Here is a 16,744-nt window from a genome sequence, read left to right as displayed (position 1 = left end):
CTTTGTGCCAACCAATTTGTCTGTCCATGTTGTCTAGGTAGCTAGGGCTAAGAATATTTTTTCAAGATCTTCCCTTGTGACAAATTCATGTAATACCATATCAGACTGAAACAAATGACAATGTTTGCAAAAGCCCTTCCAAGGTTTACTAGAATTCTAATTGTAATTAGTAATCAGTCATACTTTTTTAGTTTCATGTACATTTTTCAGTCCCTTATTAGCACAAAGTGTTACATTCCAATCACATTTCTGAATTTTATTCCTAGCAGTTAGACTCACAGGTACATCATATCCCCTCTTGATAAATCTCAGCCCCATGTCTCGTAAACACACCTAAAATTCATACTCATCACTGCAGTTACGCCTCGCCCTCACCAAATGGTATAGCGTTATTTTGATATTTAGGATGTGAGCTGGTTGCCTGCAATACTTTGTTACATGATGTTTATTTGCAAAATATCATACTGTAGATCTTGTTGTCCTTGATAAAAAAAAAGTTCAACATCCCCAAAAATATGGTCAGTACTATATTGATTTGTAAAATGCAAACTTGTTATTATTATTTAGATAATCACAAACATTCTTCCATTTTTTTACATTTCCAGTCAAAATCATAAAACAATAATCTATAAATCTTCCTCAGTAAAATATATGATCAATCCATTTAGAGCCCCTTGGTCCCTAGATCTGCCTCGACTCAAACCACCACATAAAATGGTTGGCATAAGAAGGGGCAAACCTGAAACCCATTGCAGTTCCCTACAATTGTCTGTACCATCCATCTTTAAATATAAATAAAATGTTGTTCTACAATATGATTTTACGATTGCAGTCTGCATCTCCTTATGTTCCAATAGTTCCATTAAACTGGGGCTTGGAGTCATGGTCCTGAAACAAGAAGGAGCAGGGATACAAGGAGACACATTATTTCTGGTTCATTTAGATGTTTCTATTATTAATTTATTGGAAAAAAAACTTAGTAGTGTTATCTAATCACTACTTAAGAAAGGAATGGGCTTTTGTCCAGGAAATAGTTGAAAGATTTTTGATTTGAAAATAGATTTATTCAAATTTGTTTGAAGACTGAAACTTAAAAAGCACTTTTGTTTAAGTCCAAAGATTAATAAAGTTTATGTGACAACTACAGTTTATAGTGATTTAACTATCTAGGATATTTATGATACTGTCACATTACTATCGATCTCTGACTGTGAAGACGATCTGGTCACGATTGCTGAGCTACTTCAGGATTTGGATATTTGTCCGAACGTAAGCATAGACAGTGGACTAAAACCTAATTCTAGATGAATGCTACAATTGACCAGTTGAAATAATTTGGTTTGTATAGTATACGTGTGCGGCAACAGGGATACCCAGCCACCGTCAAATTTGTCTTAAGTCCTGCATCAGGCAAATGAAGAAGAAATCTCACACATTGTAGATGTGCACCTATGGAAAAAAGGGAAGAGGAACCCATTATAGAAGGTGTACTGGTAAAACCCCATTCCCCAAGCTGTGCAAAAGCCCTGAGGATACTATCCATAGTCAATCAATCAATCAATCAGGGGTTTTAAATAGCATGCTACTCACCCGTGAGGCTCTCAGGGTGCTGGGGGGCGGGAGGGGTGGCTCTGGATCAGTTGAAGAACAAGGTCTTGAGGTCCTTCCTGAATGTGTGCAGGGTTGGGGAGTGTCTGATGTTCACAGGGAGCTCGTTCTAGGTATTGGCTGCGATGTAGGAGAAAGCTCTCTCGCCGGTTCTGTTTCTGCGGATGCGGGGGACCTCTGCCAGGGTGAGGTTGGCGGAGGGGAGGTTCCTCTTGGGTACATGGAAGGATACTCTTGTCGAGGTATTTGGGTCCGATGTTGTGCAGGGATTTGTAGGCATGGGGTAGGAGTTTGAAGGTGACCCTCTTCTTGACGGGTAGCCAGTGGAGGCCTCGTAGGTGCCTTAGAGGACTCATGACCGCACTTCTCAGATTGCATTGCCTCACCTGTGGCACCTGGCCATGTGCCAGGAGAGTTTGACCTCATCTTTGGCAGGGACAGCATAAGCTCATTGTGGAAGAGCAGAAGGCCTTCCGTCCCCTCCGGGCCCTAACTAAAGACCCTCCTCAGTTGAGCAAAATGAAAGTGGCCCCATGTGGTCTACATTATATGTCTCCATCAGTGGCGTGAGTCACTGTGATGCTTGCTAGATAGCAGTGTGTATATAACCTATAAATCCTGAGGTCTTCATGAAGTATCCCCTCATGACTGGTCAGCCTCGGTGAGTCAAGAATAGCTTTTGCCCAAATGACAGCTCTGCGATTACCAGTAAACTGCACATCCTAAAATGAACAGCAAATAGACACGAGACCAAGGGAAAAAAAATCATAATTTGCCCATTTTGCTAGAATAAGTGACACAACAAAAGGGCCATTAAAAAAAATGTGTGTGTCGGCACGGACAGACATTCAATAATTTGGTGCCTCAAGCACACTGCCAACAACTTTAGGCCACATCCCGAGCATGTAATTTTGCCTTAGACAACGGAAAGCAAGCAATGTTTGCCTGTTCCTAAACAGCCCCAAGGCAAAAAGCTGTTTCAGAGCACACAGCCTTTGATATTCAAACCAAGTGTCGGCACCACCGACTCTAGACTTTGTGTTATGAATGACCAGACCTGACAAGCATATGAAGGCGCCTGGAGAACACCACAGCAACATGAGTAAATGTACATTCCTCTACCCGGTAACAGATAACACACAACACGTGTTTTAAAATTAAGCAAACGTGCATCATGTATGTAACTGGCTCCAGGCCCTCATTAGCCGCTATCTGGCCCTATTTGCTATACATTTTCCCCGGAGGCACTGAAGGAGGGAATCCCCTTTGAGACACCGGTGAAATAACACACTAGTCACAGCGAGCGCGCATATGCGCAGCAGCTACAGCTAATTTTTCTAATCTCACTGTTCATTTCATTTAAACCCTACGTATTTTTGTTCATAGCCTCACGGAAAGTCATTTGTTACTTGGAGTTGTACCGAGTTCATGAAAAACACACAGCGGCGCCATCTTAAATTAACTTACAAACTCTAACAATTTACTGTGAGCGAATCGGAGAGCCTCTACCCGGATCTGGAAGTATTGGGCTGAAACCTGCCTCAGAGCAGGCGAGATGACTTATGTTGATGTCACCCACTGGCTTTTTGTGGAAATTATTAATAAATCAGTAATTCCATCTGCAATGATGTTGTTGTGTCCATAAATATTTAATTTACCTTCAGGTGTCCAAATTTGTCCCGTCTTTCTTCTGCGTGCATGCTGACTTTGCTGTTTGCGCCGGAGAGGAGCTTTGTGTATTGAGTTATCCAAGTGCTTTCCATGGTGAACGGATTATCATGTTTCCTTTTGATTTTTTTTTCGGGGGCTCTTATATTCTTTCTTGCTTGGGCTGTTTATGATGTGCCGTGGGAGGGGAAGGGTTAACAGCTCAAATGAAATGCTACACAAAGTCGCTACTCGGAATCCAAGTAGATGGTTGCATAACTTATTTGTGGTGGTCGATCAGTTCTTATTTGTGTGTGTAAACTGAATATTCAACTGTATATGTGATAATATAGATCCTCATAAACTATGTATATCTTATATCATCATGGGGAGGCAAAAGAGTTGCCTAGAGTTCACAAAACTGAGGGTGGCCCAAAGGGATGCCTCAAATTCGAATGGAGAGTAACAGCATACAGTGATGCCTGTTGTGTCCCCCCTCCCCCATCGACTCACCTTTAGGGTTTAAACAGGCTCAGCGAAAGGCCTGTTAAGCAGACCCGGACTGGCCGTTGTGGGCACCGGGCAATCCCCCGGTCGGCCGCAAGGGTGGGGGCCGGTTTTGGGCCCTGGGGGCCGTTTTTGTTGCAGAGCCGTTTTTGCAGCATAGCTGCAAAATCGGCCCTGTAACAAAATCGATTGAAAAGCGGCCCTGGCAAAGCGCTCGCCCCCTCCCGCCCGGGGGGGATGGGGGGGGGGGGGGCGGGGGGGGCGGCCGAGCACTTTGCCAGGGCCGGTTTTGGTTCCCAGTCCGGCCCTGCTGTTAAGTGCAGAAACAGTTGAAGGAGGAGCAGGGCGTATGGGGGAGGAGAGAAATTGATGGATGATGGAGAATGGTGGGGACAGGGCGGGGCTGGGCTGGGAACCTAATGTAGCCCTGGTGTGTCAGACTGGCGCCATCCAGTGCATAACGAGTGCATTGCGCGAGCTTGAGCACTACAATGGGGCTTCTGGGTGTTCTCCCCCCCAAAGAAAACATGGGCAAAATGATAAAAATGGTGTATTCTACATAACAATTTTAATGATATATTATTAGTTTTGACGCATGGTAATTGATGACCTTACAGTGCACCAGAATACGGCAATCTTTGTTGGGGCTCTTCAATGATTTTCTCACTATCACCCTCCAGCAGTGCCTCTTATCTCTCCATAGCCCTTCTCTCACTTGTATATCATTTGTTTTATAACGCCTCTCATATCAGTGTAGGGTGGCGGAGCATTTGACCTCACATACAAAGATAATCATACATGTGTAAATCAGTGTATAGAAAACGTTACATAAGACAAAGGGGACTACAAGGTGTAAGATTCGCCTCAGCCATACTAGTAGACATTTTTCTAGGCTGCTTGATCTGAGGAAGCACAAACTCAGGATTCAGAAAGTAACACAATATTGAGGGTTGATTTTACTGATAGGAATGTATTTCTACCCAAACATATCCTTTTTAACAGAATTGGGATAATGAAAGACTTGGAAAAAAAAATAACTTTCTAAACTAGATTGTGAGTGTAACTTATGAACTGCACAGCAACAAAAGGATCTCTGTGACAAAAGCGCTTAACCACTGAACTATGCACCGAAAATACTGTTCTGTGATATGCATAGTGCACGCTCTTTGCAGCAGGCATATTAACCCTCTGCGCTACCTTAGATGAGTCAAAACTTCCACTAGACAAACCTCCGAACTCTCTCCAGTGTGCAAATTTTTCTCCAGAGTTATATTCGCACTTTTATTGTTGCCCGAAAACTGTTGAATATACAAAGGACTCTTCAGTCCTTTTAAAAATGCTACACCGTACAAAACCAGCCACCAGTAAAAAAAAATGCACCCCAACCCTTCCAGCCTCCCAGGGGAACTCCTGGTGCCGGGTAGGGCCATTCTGACTTTGAGTAAAGGAGGGTAAGGTATGGGTGTAGTTAAAGTAGGAGCAGTTTGAAGGTTTAAGAGGCGGAGTGAGGACTAGATGACCTGCTAGCGGTTAAATCAATAGGGGTGTGGGGGGGGGGCGGGTTGTTGCTGTCTGCTCAACACATTACAATATTTGCAGCTGGACACGGAAACAAGGTCGGAATAAGGAGTTCTGCTCCTTCCAACCTCGCTAGCACACCTAGAAGCAGACTCTGCGGAAATTGTTGGGCTGTGATCACTATACTGATTTTTTTCCAGCACATTATAATAACCTAGATCAATGGAATGGAGAAACACATTAGAATATTACATTTATAGCAAAAAGAATATTTCCTGGTATTCTGCATCCTAAAAATCAGACATATGTTTAATAATCCAAAAAAGGAATACATTCACTTATTCAACCTCTGCAATATTTGCTCTGATTATGTTTAGATGTCTCAGGAGTGGGCTTTTCTTTAAATTTGAGTAATTACTAGTTGGGTTTCGAATTGCAAAACAAGTGAATTAATTTCACAGAAAATTTCAAATAATTTCGCAAACGTTTCACACAGTATCATGTGACATTCAAAAGTCACTCAAGAAACCGGAAGGGTATCTGACTCGAAGTAAAAACGTCTCTCCTCAGATACTTTGTACTTGAGCAAGTCCATTTAGGGCAAAAATTAGGTGAGATATCGAATCTGCAGTGTTTGCAGAATTTCAGTAAATTTAACTGGATGTGAAATTTTGAATTTGCAGCTTGGCCCCATCCTCAAACTGCTCTGGCTGGGAACAGTGAAAAGTAAAATGGTAATTCATTCAATTATCATTTTATTTTTCACCTTTGCTGCACTGGAACGGGGGGGGGGCTTACACACTCCTCCTCCGTAATTGGGGGGGGGGATGATGCTGCATCTAAACAAAGCAGCACTACATCACAGCTATAGAGCAGTGCAGCAACACGGCAAATTGAACAGGTGAGGCCTGATTGAGAGGATTTATTCTGTGAGTATGTAGGCACCACTCTTGTAACTTCACAAGCCGCATAAAAAAACACCTTGGTTCGTCAAGATTTTCCAGAAGACATTTTATAAGTGGAGCACACGGATGAAGAGATGTAGAGAGGATGAAAGGAAGAGAACCCGATTCAATGGGATATCCATTCGATACAGAGATAGGTAAAAAGAATAGAAAACAGAAGGATGTTGCAAGGTCAGAAATATTGATGCAACAGGGGTAAAGATCAGAGCAATATAATAGGTGGGCATATTTAACTAATGTTCAGGAGGTCCATTCAGCAGGACATAGGTATGTAATTTAGAGTTAAAATTCAAAAATTACTCCTGTCCCATCAAACGTAACTAGACAGTATGGGGCTAATTATGATGTTGGTGGGTCTGACACCGAGGTGGCATCTCATCTCATACAGTGGTCCACCTGCTGCATTATGATGCGTCGGGCTGAGGCATCGGGCAAAGGGACCATCTGCAACGCTTGCAACTGGGTCAAGAAGCCCATCGGTGTGTCGGAAGCCATCCATAATCCACAATGATGACGAAGCCAGCCTCGGCTCAGCCGTCGGGATTATGATGTTACCCTCTGACAGCAGGTCAATGCCGGCCTTTCCTACATGGAACTGCTGTTCGAAAGTGTCTTTATAGGCCCCTAGCAGGGCCCCCATTCCTGCATGTTCTCCGCTCTGGGGCCTGCTCAACATCTCTGCACTGTGTGGCAGGAACTGCATGGTTTTAATCAAAAAGGGGGCACTGTTCCGGTCGAGGGGTGCAAATTGTCACCCACTTGTTACAAAGAGCGAGAAGGAAAGGAACAGAGAGGGAAGAGAACGGAAAGCAAAGAGGGAGGTGTTGGTGCTCCTAGTGTTTTAGGACCCACTTGTGAGAGGGAAGAACAAGTCGTGTGTCTTGATGCCCTCACACACCCTGAAGGATGTCATGCTTCATCATCGGGCATTTTGCTCCTCGTCGGGCCGGCGCTGCAATGCCCAACGGGTCTCCCGAAGGTTCACTTTGGTGAAGCATGCGGGTGAGTGGAGTGGGTCCTCTTGGAGGGTGATGTGGTGCATGCAACATGAGTTGAAACTGTCTAATGGTTACCAGAAACAACATTTTTAATGAAGGGGTACCCTTGACAGAGTAAAAGCCAATCGGTTAAGGGTTACCTCAACTGGCCGAATGAGCCCAGGTAACCACAGTGTGAAAGAGATAGACATGCTTCGCTCCTTTATTGTCTCAAAGATCCGTGGCACTTCTTCAGGACCAAATCAAGACAGGGTGAAGTGTTGTGCAGGTGAAAAGTGACAGGGTTAATACCCCCTGGAGGTGTCAGGGCGGGCCAGGGAACGGTGTACCCTACAGTCTGGCTGCAAAAACGAATTAGTTATGGCCGCTCCTGTACGTGACCTATAAATATAATGAGTGTTACTCCATAGGCTAGGAGAGTAGGACGCCCGCACCTTACCGGGAGTTTTGCTCGGGTGCTGGCAAATTCGGACCTACCCCATCCGTACTCCTGCCTGCCTATGGGCTTTTACTCTGTCAAGGGTACCCCTTCATCAAAAATGTTGTTTCTGGAAACCCTTAGGCAGATTTAACTCACGTTGCACATACCACATCACCCTCTAAGAGGACCCACTCCACACACCGCATGCACTTGACGGCTTTTTGTCTAAAAAGATCTCTGCCAAAGTGACCCTTCGGGGGACCCGTAGGGCATTGCTGCGCCGGCCTGACGATGAGCAAAATGCCCGATGATGAAGCATGACAGCCTTCGGGGTGTGTGAGGGCATCAAGAGACAACTTTTTCTTCCCTCTCACAAGTGGGTCCTAAAAACCTAGCAGTACCTACAGCTCCCTCTCTGCTTTCCATTCTCTTCCCTCTCTGCTCCTTTCCTTCTCCTTCTTTGTATCGAGTGGGCGACAATTTGCACCCCTCAACTGGAACAGTGCCCCCTTTTTGATTAAAACTGTCCATGTTCGGAGCACGGGCACTGGACCAAACTGGCTCCTGGTCCCACCTTCTTGCATTGATACAGGAACCGCATGGTGCCTGACATACGGTGCAGGGATGCTTCAAAGCCTCCATTTGTCAATGGAAGCTTGTGCTGTGGGCCAGTTCCACCCACCGCACATGCTTCCATTGACAAATGGAGGCTTGTGATTGCCCTATGGGGGGTTGCATCGTAATAGTGCGGTCGGAACTGCCAACCTAAGGTCGGGCAATTCCTTATCCGCAACGGTGTCAGGTGGACATAAGTCCACCCGACATCATAATAAGGCCCCATGTGTTTAAAAAACATAAAGTGTTGCAACTCCTTTTTTATTCTGACATGGGCCAATTTGTTCTACGACTGGGAATTTCATCCACATTGGCAGGCAACTAGCTATGAGTAATTTTGAACAAACACAACGTCCTCATATTTCCTTAGGTATTTCTTACGCCACGGCAATGTCTACCCTTTGTCTGTTGTGATCCATTGTACCAAAGCAATAGCGCTGCATTATCCAGAGCAGCATTGCTTCTTGTGCTCAGTGTTTGTGGAGTGTGCTGGTAAGTTGGAAGGGAGATGTGATTGTTACTAATGACAGTTTACATAATTGGACCTGTGGTTCTTAACAAAAAAACAAAAAAATGTAATGAACTGTTTGATATGCATTTAATGTCTTACATTTTTTATTGTGATTCACGGTTTTATTACTTAATTCCATGTATTGTATAGTATGCTTTTATGGTTTTTAAATTAACCGAATAAAGTACTTTTGACTGACTGACAGTTTACATAGTATTAGCTTGCTCTATAGATGTATGTTCTTTCAATGAATCTGAGTTAATGCAACATGAAAAGAAAGATCAAAATGTAACTTTTTTTTGCAACTTTGTTTTTCAGGAAATTGCAGCTTATTTAATAACATTTGAAAAGCATGAAGAATGGCTCACAACTTCCCCTAAAACAAGGTAATGCACCAATGATTACAGATTTTAAGTATGTATATTGATTTCACCTTATTGATGAATTGATTTGCTGTTCAATAGATTGAATACAAGTTGAAAAGTAAACATCACGTTTGATAGGTTGCGGCACCAAGGTCTCGCTGCTCGATTCCCTCCAGTGTTTGATTTTATTGAATTGATCACAGTGCATTAGAATAAACGGCATGCAGTCTTAGCTGGTGCACAGTTCTTCCCGTACTGAACCACAGTTTAAGAGTTTCTTTGTGGTCTCTGGTGTTTAAATCACAGTTGTTTTGTTGTTTGGAATACAGCAGAAGCATCTTGTTGTGCTTGGGTTCTGTGAAGTATACTTGAGTGACTCATAGCAGGCCATATAAAGTGAGATGCACTGACAAGTGCTCAAGTGGACCCTCAGACACCTTGAGTTTCCAGATTTGTTTTCCATATCACCCAAGCATCTTTGAGTCTTGAAAATCCAAACTAAGGAGCATCCTTTCATGGTATTTGTGGAATGCAGAACATGCTGCTACATGGTCACATAAGGGGCACAGTTTACAAAGCTAAACTGAGACAAAAGTCTAACTTTACGACTTTCGATATTCACAAAAGACATCTGCGAGTGGTAAAGTTAGATCATTGTCTCAGTTTAACCTAAGTTTGGTCTTGAGTTTAACTGAGACCAAAAGTCTAGTCGCAGTTAAACTTAAGACCAAACCTTAAGTTAAACTGAGAAAAAGGTCTAACTTTACTGCTCGTAAATGCCCTTTGTGAATACCGAAAGTTATAAAGTTAGACTTTCGTCTCAGTTTACCTTTGTGAATCGGGCTCTCTGATTGGATGTTCTGGCCTAGGAACATGCTCGGCAGCGTGGTGTTCTGTTATCAATTCATATGCCTATTAGGCCTGTAGACACCAAAGGCAAATGGTTTGGCAGAACGTTTGAGATTATTTTACCCACGAGTCACCAATTCATAATGTATCCATGTTGAAAAGCTGTTATGGGTATATGGCTTCTCCATCCAGGCTCATTTATACTGATTTGGTTCATATGTTTATTGCTCACCCTTTGGGAATGACGTCCACTGTGGTATTAGAAAAGTAGAGACCAAGTTTCCCTTTGCTTTCCGGAGGCACTCTGACGTTCATATCATATTTATTTGCATAGATGCAACTTAGTGTATTATACAAAACTTTGTTTGGCATCAATTTGTTATGGTGTAAATTTGTTTTAACCACTTTTGGGTGAAGATTACTGCTGAACATGTTTTTATTTTGTTGTAGAGATCTTCTGAAAAACTAGTTTTTTCATTAGTACTTGACTATTCTTAAAAAATACTTTGTGTCTTAGTAGAATTCACAGTATTGACAAGGTTTACAAAACAGAAACTTCCCAAAATGGGATTAGGTGAGTTTTACAACTGTGCCCAACCCTGTTCTATTCAACCAATCATTCCTGTATTTGATTCACCCAAGTGATTTCACTCTGTTGAACATAAGCACACACATTCACTTCCTACTTTTATGAGCAGGCATTTTCCATTATGTGCACAAAAAAGTAGCAAGAATCAGGAAAGACATGTGGTTTCAAAGAGTTTGGATATCATAGTATGTGTGTGATTTGCATTCTAAACCCTACCGCATAATTTATGAATGTGATTGTTTTATTTCTTGCTGGGATTTTGAGAATGAGGATTCAAGTACTGCTATGTTGGTTTACTCCATCCCCTTTTGTAGTAGGAAGCATCTGTTGCAGCACTGAAGTTGGAAATGAATATGGTATCTGTGATTGAAGTTGCGAATTGTTATGTACTTGCTTCCTTTGACAAAAATTTAAGAACAGCAACACTCGCTAGTCCTGTTGGGCACACAGAACTATCAAAGCCCGTCCTACGATAGCAACCAAAAAATGACACTTAAAATGCCATGTCCTGGTGTAGCCATAAGATAAAAAATAAAACAATAGTGTGCAGATATTTGAGGCAAAGGTTAGAATCACAGTTGAGATTTTAAAAAGTACCCATTCTTTAAAAATTTTTTTGCAAGAATCCATATACCCCACCGAACAGAAAGGAGCCCAAATTGTGAACAACCGTATTTCTAAAATTCATGGACTCTTTAAAGTTATAATTACATTATACTTCCATCGCTCACTAAAGGTTATATTACTGCTGGGGGGATGACTCTTGCAACAAATCATATGCTTTTTAGGTCAAGTCTACCTGACAGCTCGTGGATTGCATGTTTCAAGGCAGTTTGTGACTTGCCAAGAACACAGAGGCACTTAGAGTACAACCATTGCTTATCAATGAATGGCTTTCTTTGTCACTTTCATTTACCTGCTTCGTATTTGTGTCGCAGCTTGTAAATGTTGTGTTTGTCCCTCCCATGGCACATCGATTCCCCATTGCTACCCCCACCTATGTGCTCCATGTTGCTTTCCCTCACCTACTGTGTTGCTTATGGTCCCACCCTTCTCCATTACTTTCATGTTTCCTCCAACACTCCCACCCACCTGGTTGCTTTTGTGTCCTCTCCGATGTGGGCTCGGTGACTCCCACCCTCCCCATGTTGATTTACCGTTCACGCACCACCATCCCCCTATTGCAACACTGTACCCCATTCACCTCCCTCCATTTGTTGCTTAAACTCCTAGCGCCCACCAGCTTCAAAAAACAAATGCTTTGGCCCATTTTCTTTTGTTTTTAGTTACCTATCCAACCTGGATTGGTAACTAATAAGAAGAAAAAACTGCCTGTGCCATTTTGTTGGTCTGGCCATGTGCGGCAGGCCTACCAAAGGATGTGGGGAGTCGCACCAAAGGCTTTTTTTTCCGCAGATGCTGTGCCGCATGGCTAAAAACTGTTTACAAATCCAGTAGGTAACTAAGGCAAGACTAATGGCTCTGACACTGTTTGTTAGGCAAATATAGAGTTGAGCAGTCCTGAAGACACCACACCCCTTACTGCTAGTACTGGGAAATGCATGGAGGGTCATTATGCAAATGTGAGTCAGCCAATCAGTTTAACAAACGGTGTTCAATCTAGAACAAAATATACCTACATTTCTTTAAGACGTTTTCACCATGTACCTCCAGTTTGCTTAAAAAAGATATCAAAAGTGTAGAGGGAACAAACACAGTTTTTTTACCCAGGCCTCACCTTTTACAGTCCCACAACAATAGTAATTCCAGACTGTTTGTTTGATGATGACTGCTTGGCTTTTGAGACATATAGTGACACAATCCCGGAGACGCCCTTTTAAATGTTACCATGTCATCTCTCTGTGAACTGTGGATAGGGATGATACACTCAACCTCATGAGTGCCATGATGAAATATCTACTTGTTTACACAGAGTCCCGGGGATTGAGTACTTTTTTATGTAGGGTGATTATGTACTCTTTGAGGGCTACTTTGGTCCATTCCACCAACCAAAGCCGATGATCCTCCTTCTAGCAGAGTTCTGGGATCTGCATTAAAATAAATGGAATCCTTCTTGTCGGGTCAGTCCCATTACCAGCATATAACCCACCCCTAGATCCATGGCTTGAGAAGTTCCTCAAAACTCTCTAATTTATCCTTGCTGTTTTATTATTGCATAATATTTTTGTCAGACATTGATTGTTCCTCCAATGGTCAAAGAGCCATTTATCTTGATGTATGACAGCAATCCACACCCAGCCTTCCATCATTCCGAGATTGGTAAATTTAAGGCTCATAAAATGGATAACAGTAACATCTGTTATATATTGTGCCCAGAATGGGAGAAGGGTGATATCAAGCTCTATATAAAACAAGTTATTATTATCAATATGACACACAACATCAATAATTTTATAACGACGGATGTGTTGCCATCAACTGTAATATCTACAGTGGCGTAGCTTCAGTGGGGGGTGTTTGCGATGTTACCCCCCCCCCCCCCAATTAATGACTTTTCTGATAAATATTCGACTACGGGTGCTTTCAGTCAGGTATTGAGAGGTCAGTTAGAGGTCACCAGGATATTTACATATACACAGACAAAAACACGCACACACTGTCTCACTCTGTTTTGAAAGTCCTAAAAAAAATGGTTACTTTACACAATATTGCATTTTCACTCTTAGCACTCCTACAAACCCGCATTCCTCTCCCTTTCCACTGCCCCTTAGTCCCCCTTCATACACCCTGCTTGTATGTATTTAAAGGTTCTATGCCAGCCTAATTTTCAGAAAATCTGAAGCTCTTACCCCCCCCCCCCGCCCGAGTCTGACTGACCAAGCTACGCCCCTGAATATCTCTCAATAATTTCACTGTGGGTGGCTGATTGTTTATGACCAGATGGTAAATGTGAATACACTTTTTTAAACTCGCCGCACTCCCAACTTGAACTATCATCCGCCGAAGACTAATCTCTTGCCTAGTACAAAAGGCACTTGTCCTGGGCAAGCTTAACCTGCAAAAAATCTTGGCTGGTTGTTAACTTCAAGCTCACTCTTGAGAAGCCTTTGAATGCTGTAGTGGTTCCTTTTATCAGTTCATTAAGGAAACTTTTGTTTCTTAGGTCAAATGTTAGCCAACACCTTTTGATTTTACTAATACTTGTGGGGCCTTTTAGTGATTTATTGATCTGTTGCTGAATCGTTCACATTTTTCTTCCACTCCCTACAGCATGGGGTAACAGGTTCAGAGATTGGTTAAGTTCACCATGAGTGAGAGCATTCTGACCTTTCACAAATAGCACATTGGCAAATGGAGTACTTTCCTTCAATGCCAAGGACTACTGTAGCAGTTTTGAGTCCCAAAAATATTTGTGATTTTAACATTGTTTCTTTTTTTATACGGCCTCGATCCCAGCAACTCCTCAAACAAAGTTTTACAAAAATCATGACAAAACAAGCATTTAAAAAGCCAAAAGGCTGATAGCCCAGCCAGAACTATTGGTTTTTCCAAAGCTTGGCTTATCTTGACTTCCAACATCAAGCCACAGAAGGTACTGTTTTTAGCAACCTTGCCTCCATTATGGCAACAGCATTTAGGCACTTGTGCTAAAGCCAGTCATTGACTTCAGTTGATGCGCAATAAAACAACCAAATTCATAAAGGGGCTGCAATTGTTTGAATGCTTATCTTCTGTTTAGCTTTTTTTCACACTGGCTTCCTGTAGCCCAAAGTGTGCTTTTTAAAGCCATGTGTCTTGTCCATAAAACTTTATATGCTGGTGTGCAACTGTCTTAGCAAGAAAATGTAATTGGTACCAAAATTGTCCTAATTTGAGATGTGAATCTTGATCTACATTAGATATTTCCTCGTTTAGTCTAAACAGTATGATAGGATATGCCATTGGACTGGCAGAAGCAGAACATTGGGATGCACTGCAGTTCACCTTTGAAGAGAATCTCCTCTCTTTGAATTCGCATAATTGCACCTCCCTGGTTGCCACTTGTGTAGACATGTTCTCTCTAACTGCTCTAGGGCCAAGAATCTTTGATATGCCTGGTCTGTTTACAATAAATATTAACAAAACATAACATCTCAATGCACTGTTTGGTCCTCATATTGCTTCGTTTATTCAGGTGCTGAGCATGGACGATCCTTTTTGGGGCTGAGATTTGTTTTTCATCATCAGACTTTGTCCCAGAGCATTAGACAGAAAGGCTGAAAAGGGCCAAAGCAGGAGGAGGAGAAAGATCAGAAAACAGTAAGAAAGGAAATTATGTATCCTACGTTTTGCGGCCCGTTTGTGGATGGAGAAGTGCCAGCTGTAACAAAAAATAACTCTAAAATCTCTTGGTCACCTCATTCCACCACACAATTAAATCTAGACCATATCTCCATAATGGACCAAGCTCACCCCTTTCTTGAATAGGATGTTATTGATAATTATGAGAAGTTGATTACCACTTAGTTACGCGGCTAAAAGCTGGTCAGAAGGTTCTCAATGTAGACACCGGCCTTATAAAGAAAGAGTACATAGTTCAAATGAGGTAAGGTTTTGTTGTGAGACTCTAAATAGATTAATTCGAGGTCAATATCACATCTTCAGTGCCAGAAGAGTAACTCAAATCATGCATCTTGAAGGATATCTGCGATGTTTGTGCCCCACAGCTAGAGAGGTTCATGAGGCCCAAACGTGGACCTCTATGGCAATGACTGCCTTGAATCGAAATGCAAGGGAGTTCTGTCGAATCAAATTGGTGCTAGGCCTTCTGGTTCAATATCCAAGAAAACAAGTTTCTATTCCCAAAGAATGCGGGATTGAACATGTACATCAGCTGTAGCATCTTTAAGAAAGAGCGTTGACTTATTCCCCTCTTTCTAAATTCTGCTTTCCTCCCCATTAATGGTAACAAAAATTCTATAACAAGTGTAAGAGCATCAAAACATCAGTATCCTGATGGCTTACCCATTGTAGGTCTTAAACAAAATCTTGAAGCGTGTGAAAAACATTTAAACAACCCCTCCACTCACCCCCATTTGCTGATTTTTACAGTAATGGCAAATTCACCGAGTCCTGGAAGGGAGGAATTATTATTCTCACTCATAATAAGGGCTCTCATTCACACCTGCAAAGGTAGCGTCGGAGAGCCCTTTTATGATGCACCAGATACACTGTTTGGAGTATCAGTTCTTGAACCACCTCCAACTTGGGTAGAAGAGATGGGTATTTTATAGACTGCCGTCTGAATCTAATCACACTGGATGGCGTCTATGCATTGTAATTACTCTCCGAGAACTATGTGGTAGGACAAGGACAGGAAATGTATGCTGCAGTGACAGATTTTACAAGAGTTTTCAACAAGGCTGATACAGTCACCCTGTGGTGTAAAATGGCTGACCTCGAAATCCCTGCAGAATCGCTGAAAATATTGATTGCTCTTCATTCTAACACTTGGTCCTTATGGGATTAGCTGCAAGCTTTACAGGGAAAATACCTCAATCAAATGGTCAGAATCAGGGATTCCATTTAGGGATTCCATTTAGCATCCCTTTTGCTCTACCCTTATATTTTTGATTTACAGACAATTCTTAGTTCTGATTACACCCTGTAATGAGTAAGGGCGCCTTTCATATACTACCTGAAAACTGCCATTATTACAGGTTGAAATGGGGAACCACTTTAAACATGTGAAACACTTTATAACATAGCGGTGAATAATTTACGAAAGAGCTATTAAAATCAAATTGCAAATAGGAAAAAAATATAAAGCTAAATGTTGTGCAGAATCGATGATAAATGTCCGCGTATAAGTTGTACTTGCATATTTTACGAATGCCCTTATTTTTTATAGTGCTTTTATTTAATCCTGCCAAATCTGTAAACTGTGTAATCGTGCTGCAACAGCTTTATGTGGCCTCCATTTCCTACGGGTTTTGGATTCATGTTGGATCTGCTCATGTTCCTAAACTGCAATGGAGACTGAAACATTACTACTGTTTTTATATTGCGAAAAAGCTTGTTTTAAACAGCTTTGTGCACTTGATATGATCATTTCAAGTGAAAAAATAAAAAGGCAGTGGTAGACTTGGAACTTCACATAGTTGTATAACGGCTGAGGGGCGGATGTACAAAAACATTTTGTGAATAACAA

The 16,744-nt window shown here is 42.1% G+C and overlaps 1 protein-coding gene across 1 annotated transcript in view; it reads left to right on the top strand.

The window, feature by feature from the left end:
• Positions 1-16,744, top strand: part of CAMTA1 (calmodulin binding transcription activator 1) — a 3,172,802-nt gene that overhangs the window by 590,783 nt on the left and 2,565,275 nt on the right. The window contains exon 3 of the mRNA XM_078642975.1: positions 9,109-9,176. Coding sequence (XP_078499101.1) covers positions 9,109-9,176 — 68 coding nt within the window. The remainder of the gene's footprint in view (positions 1-9,108; positions 9,177-16,744) is intronic.

The sequence above is a fragment of the Lissotriton helveticus genome, chromosome 5_1 (genome assembly GCF_964261635.1).
Source record: "Lissotriton helveticus chromosome 5_1, aLisHel1.1, whole genome shotgun sequence".
Lineage (NCBI taxonomy): Eukaryota > Metazoa > Chordata > Amphibia > Caudata > Salamandridae > Lissotriton > Lissotriton helveticus.
Note: the sequence above shows the minus strand (reverse complement) of the source record. Positions and strands in the feature narration are given on the sequence as shown.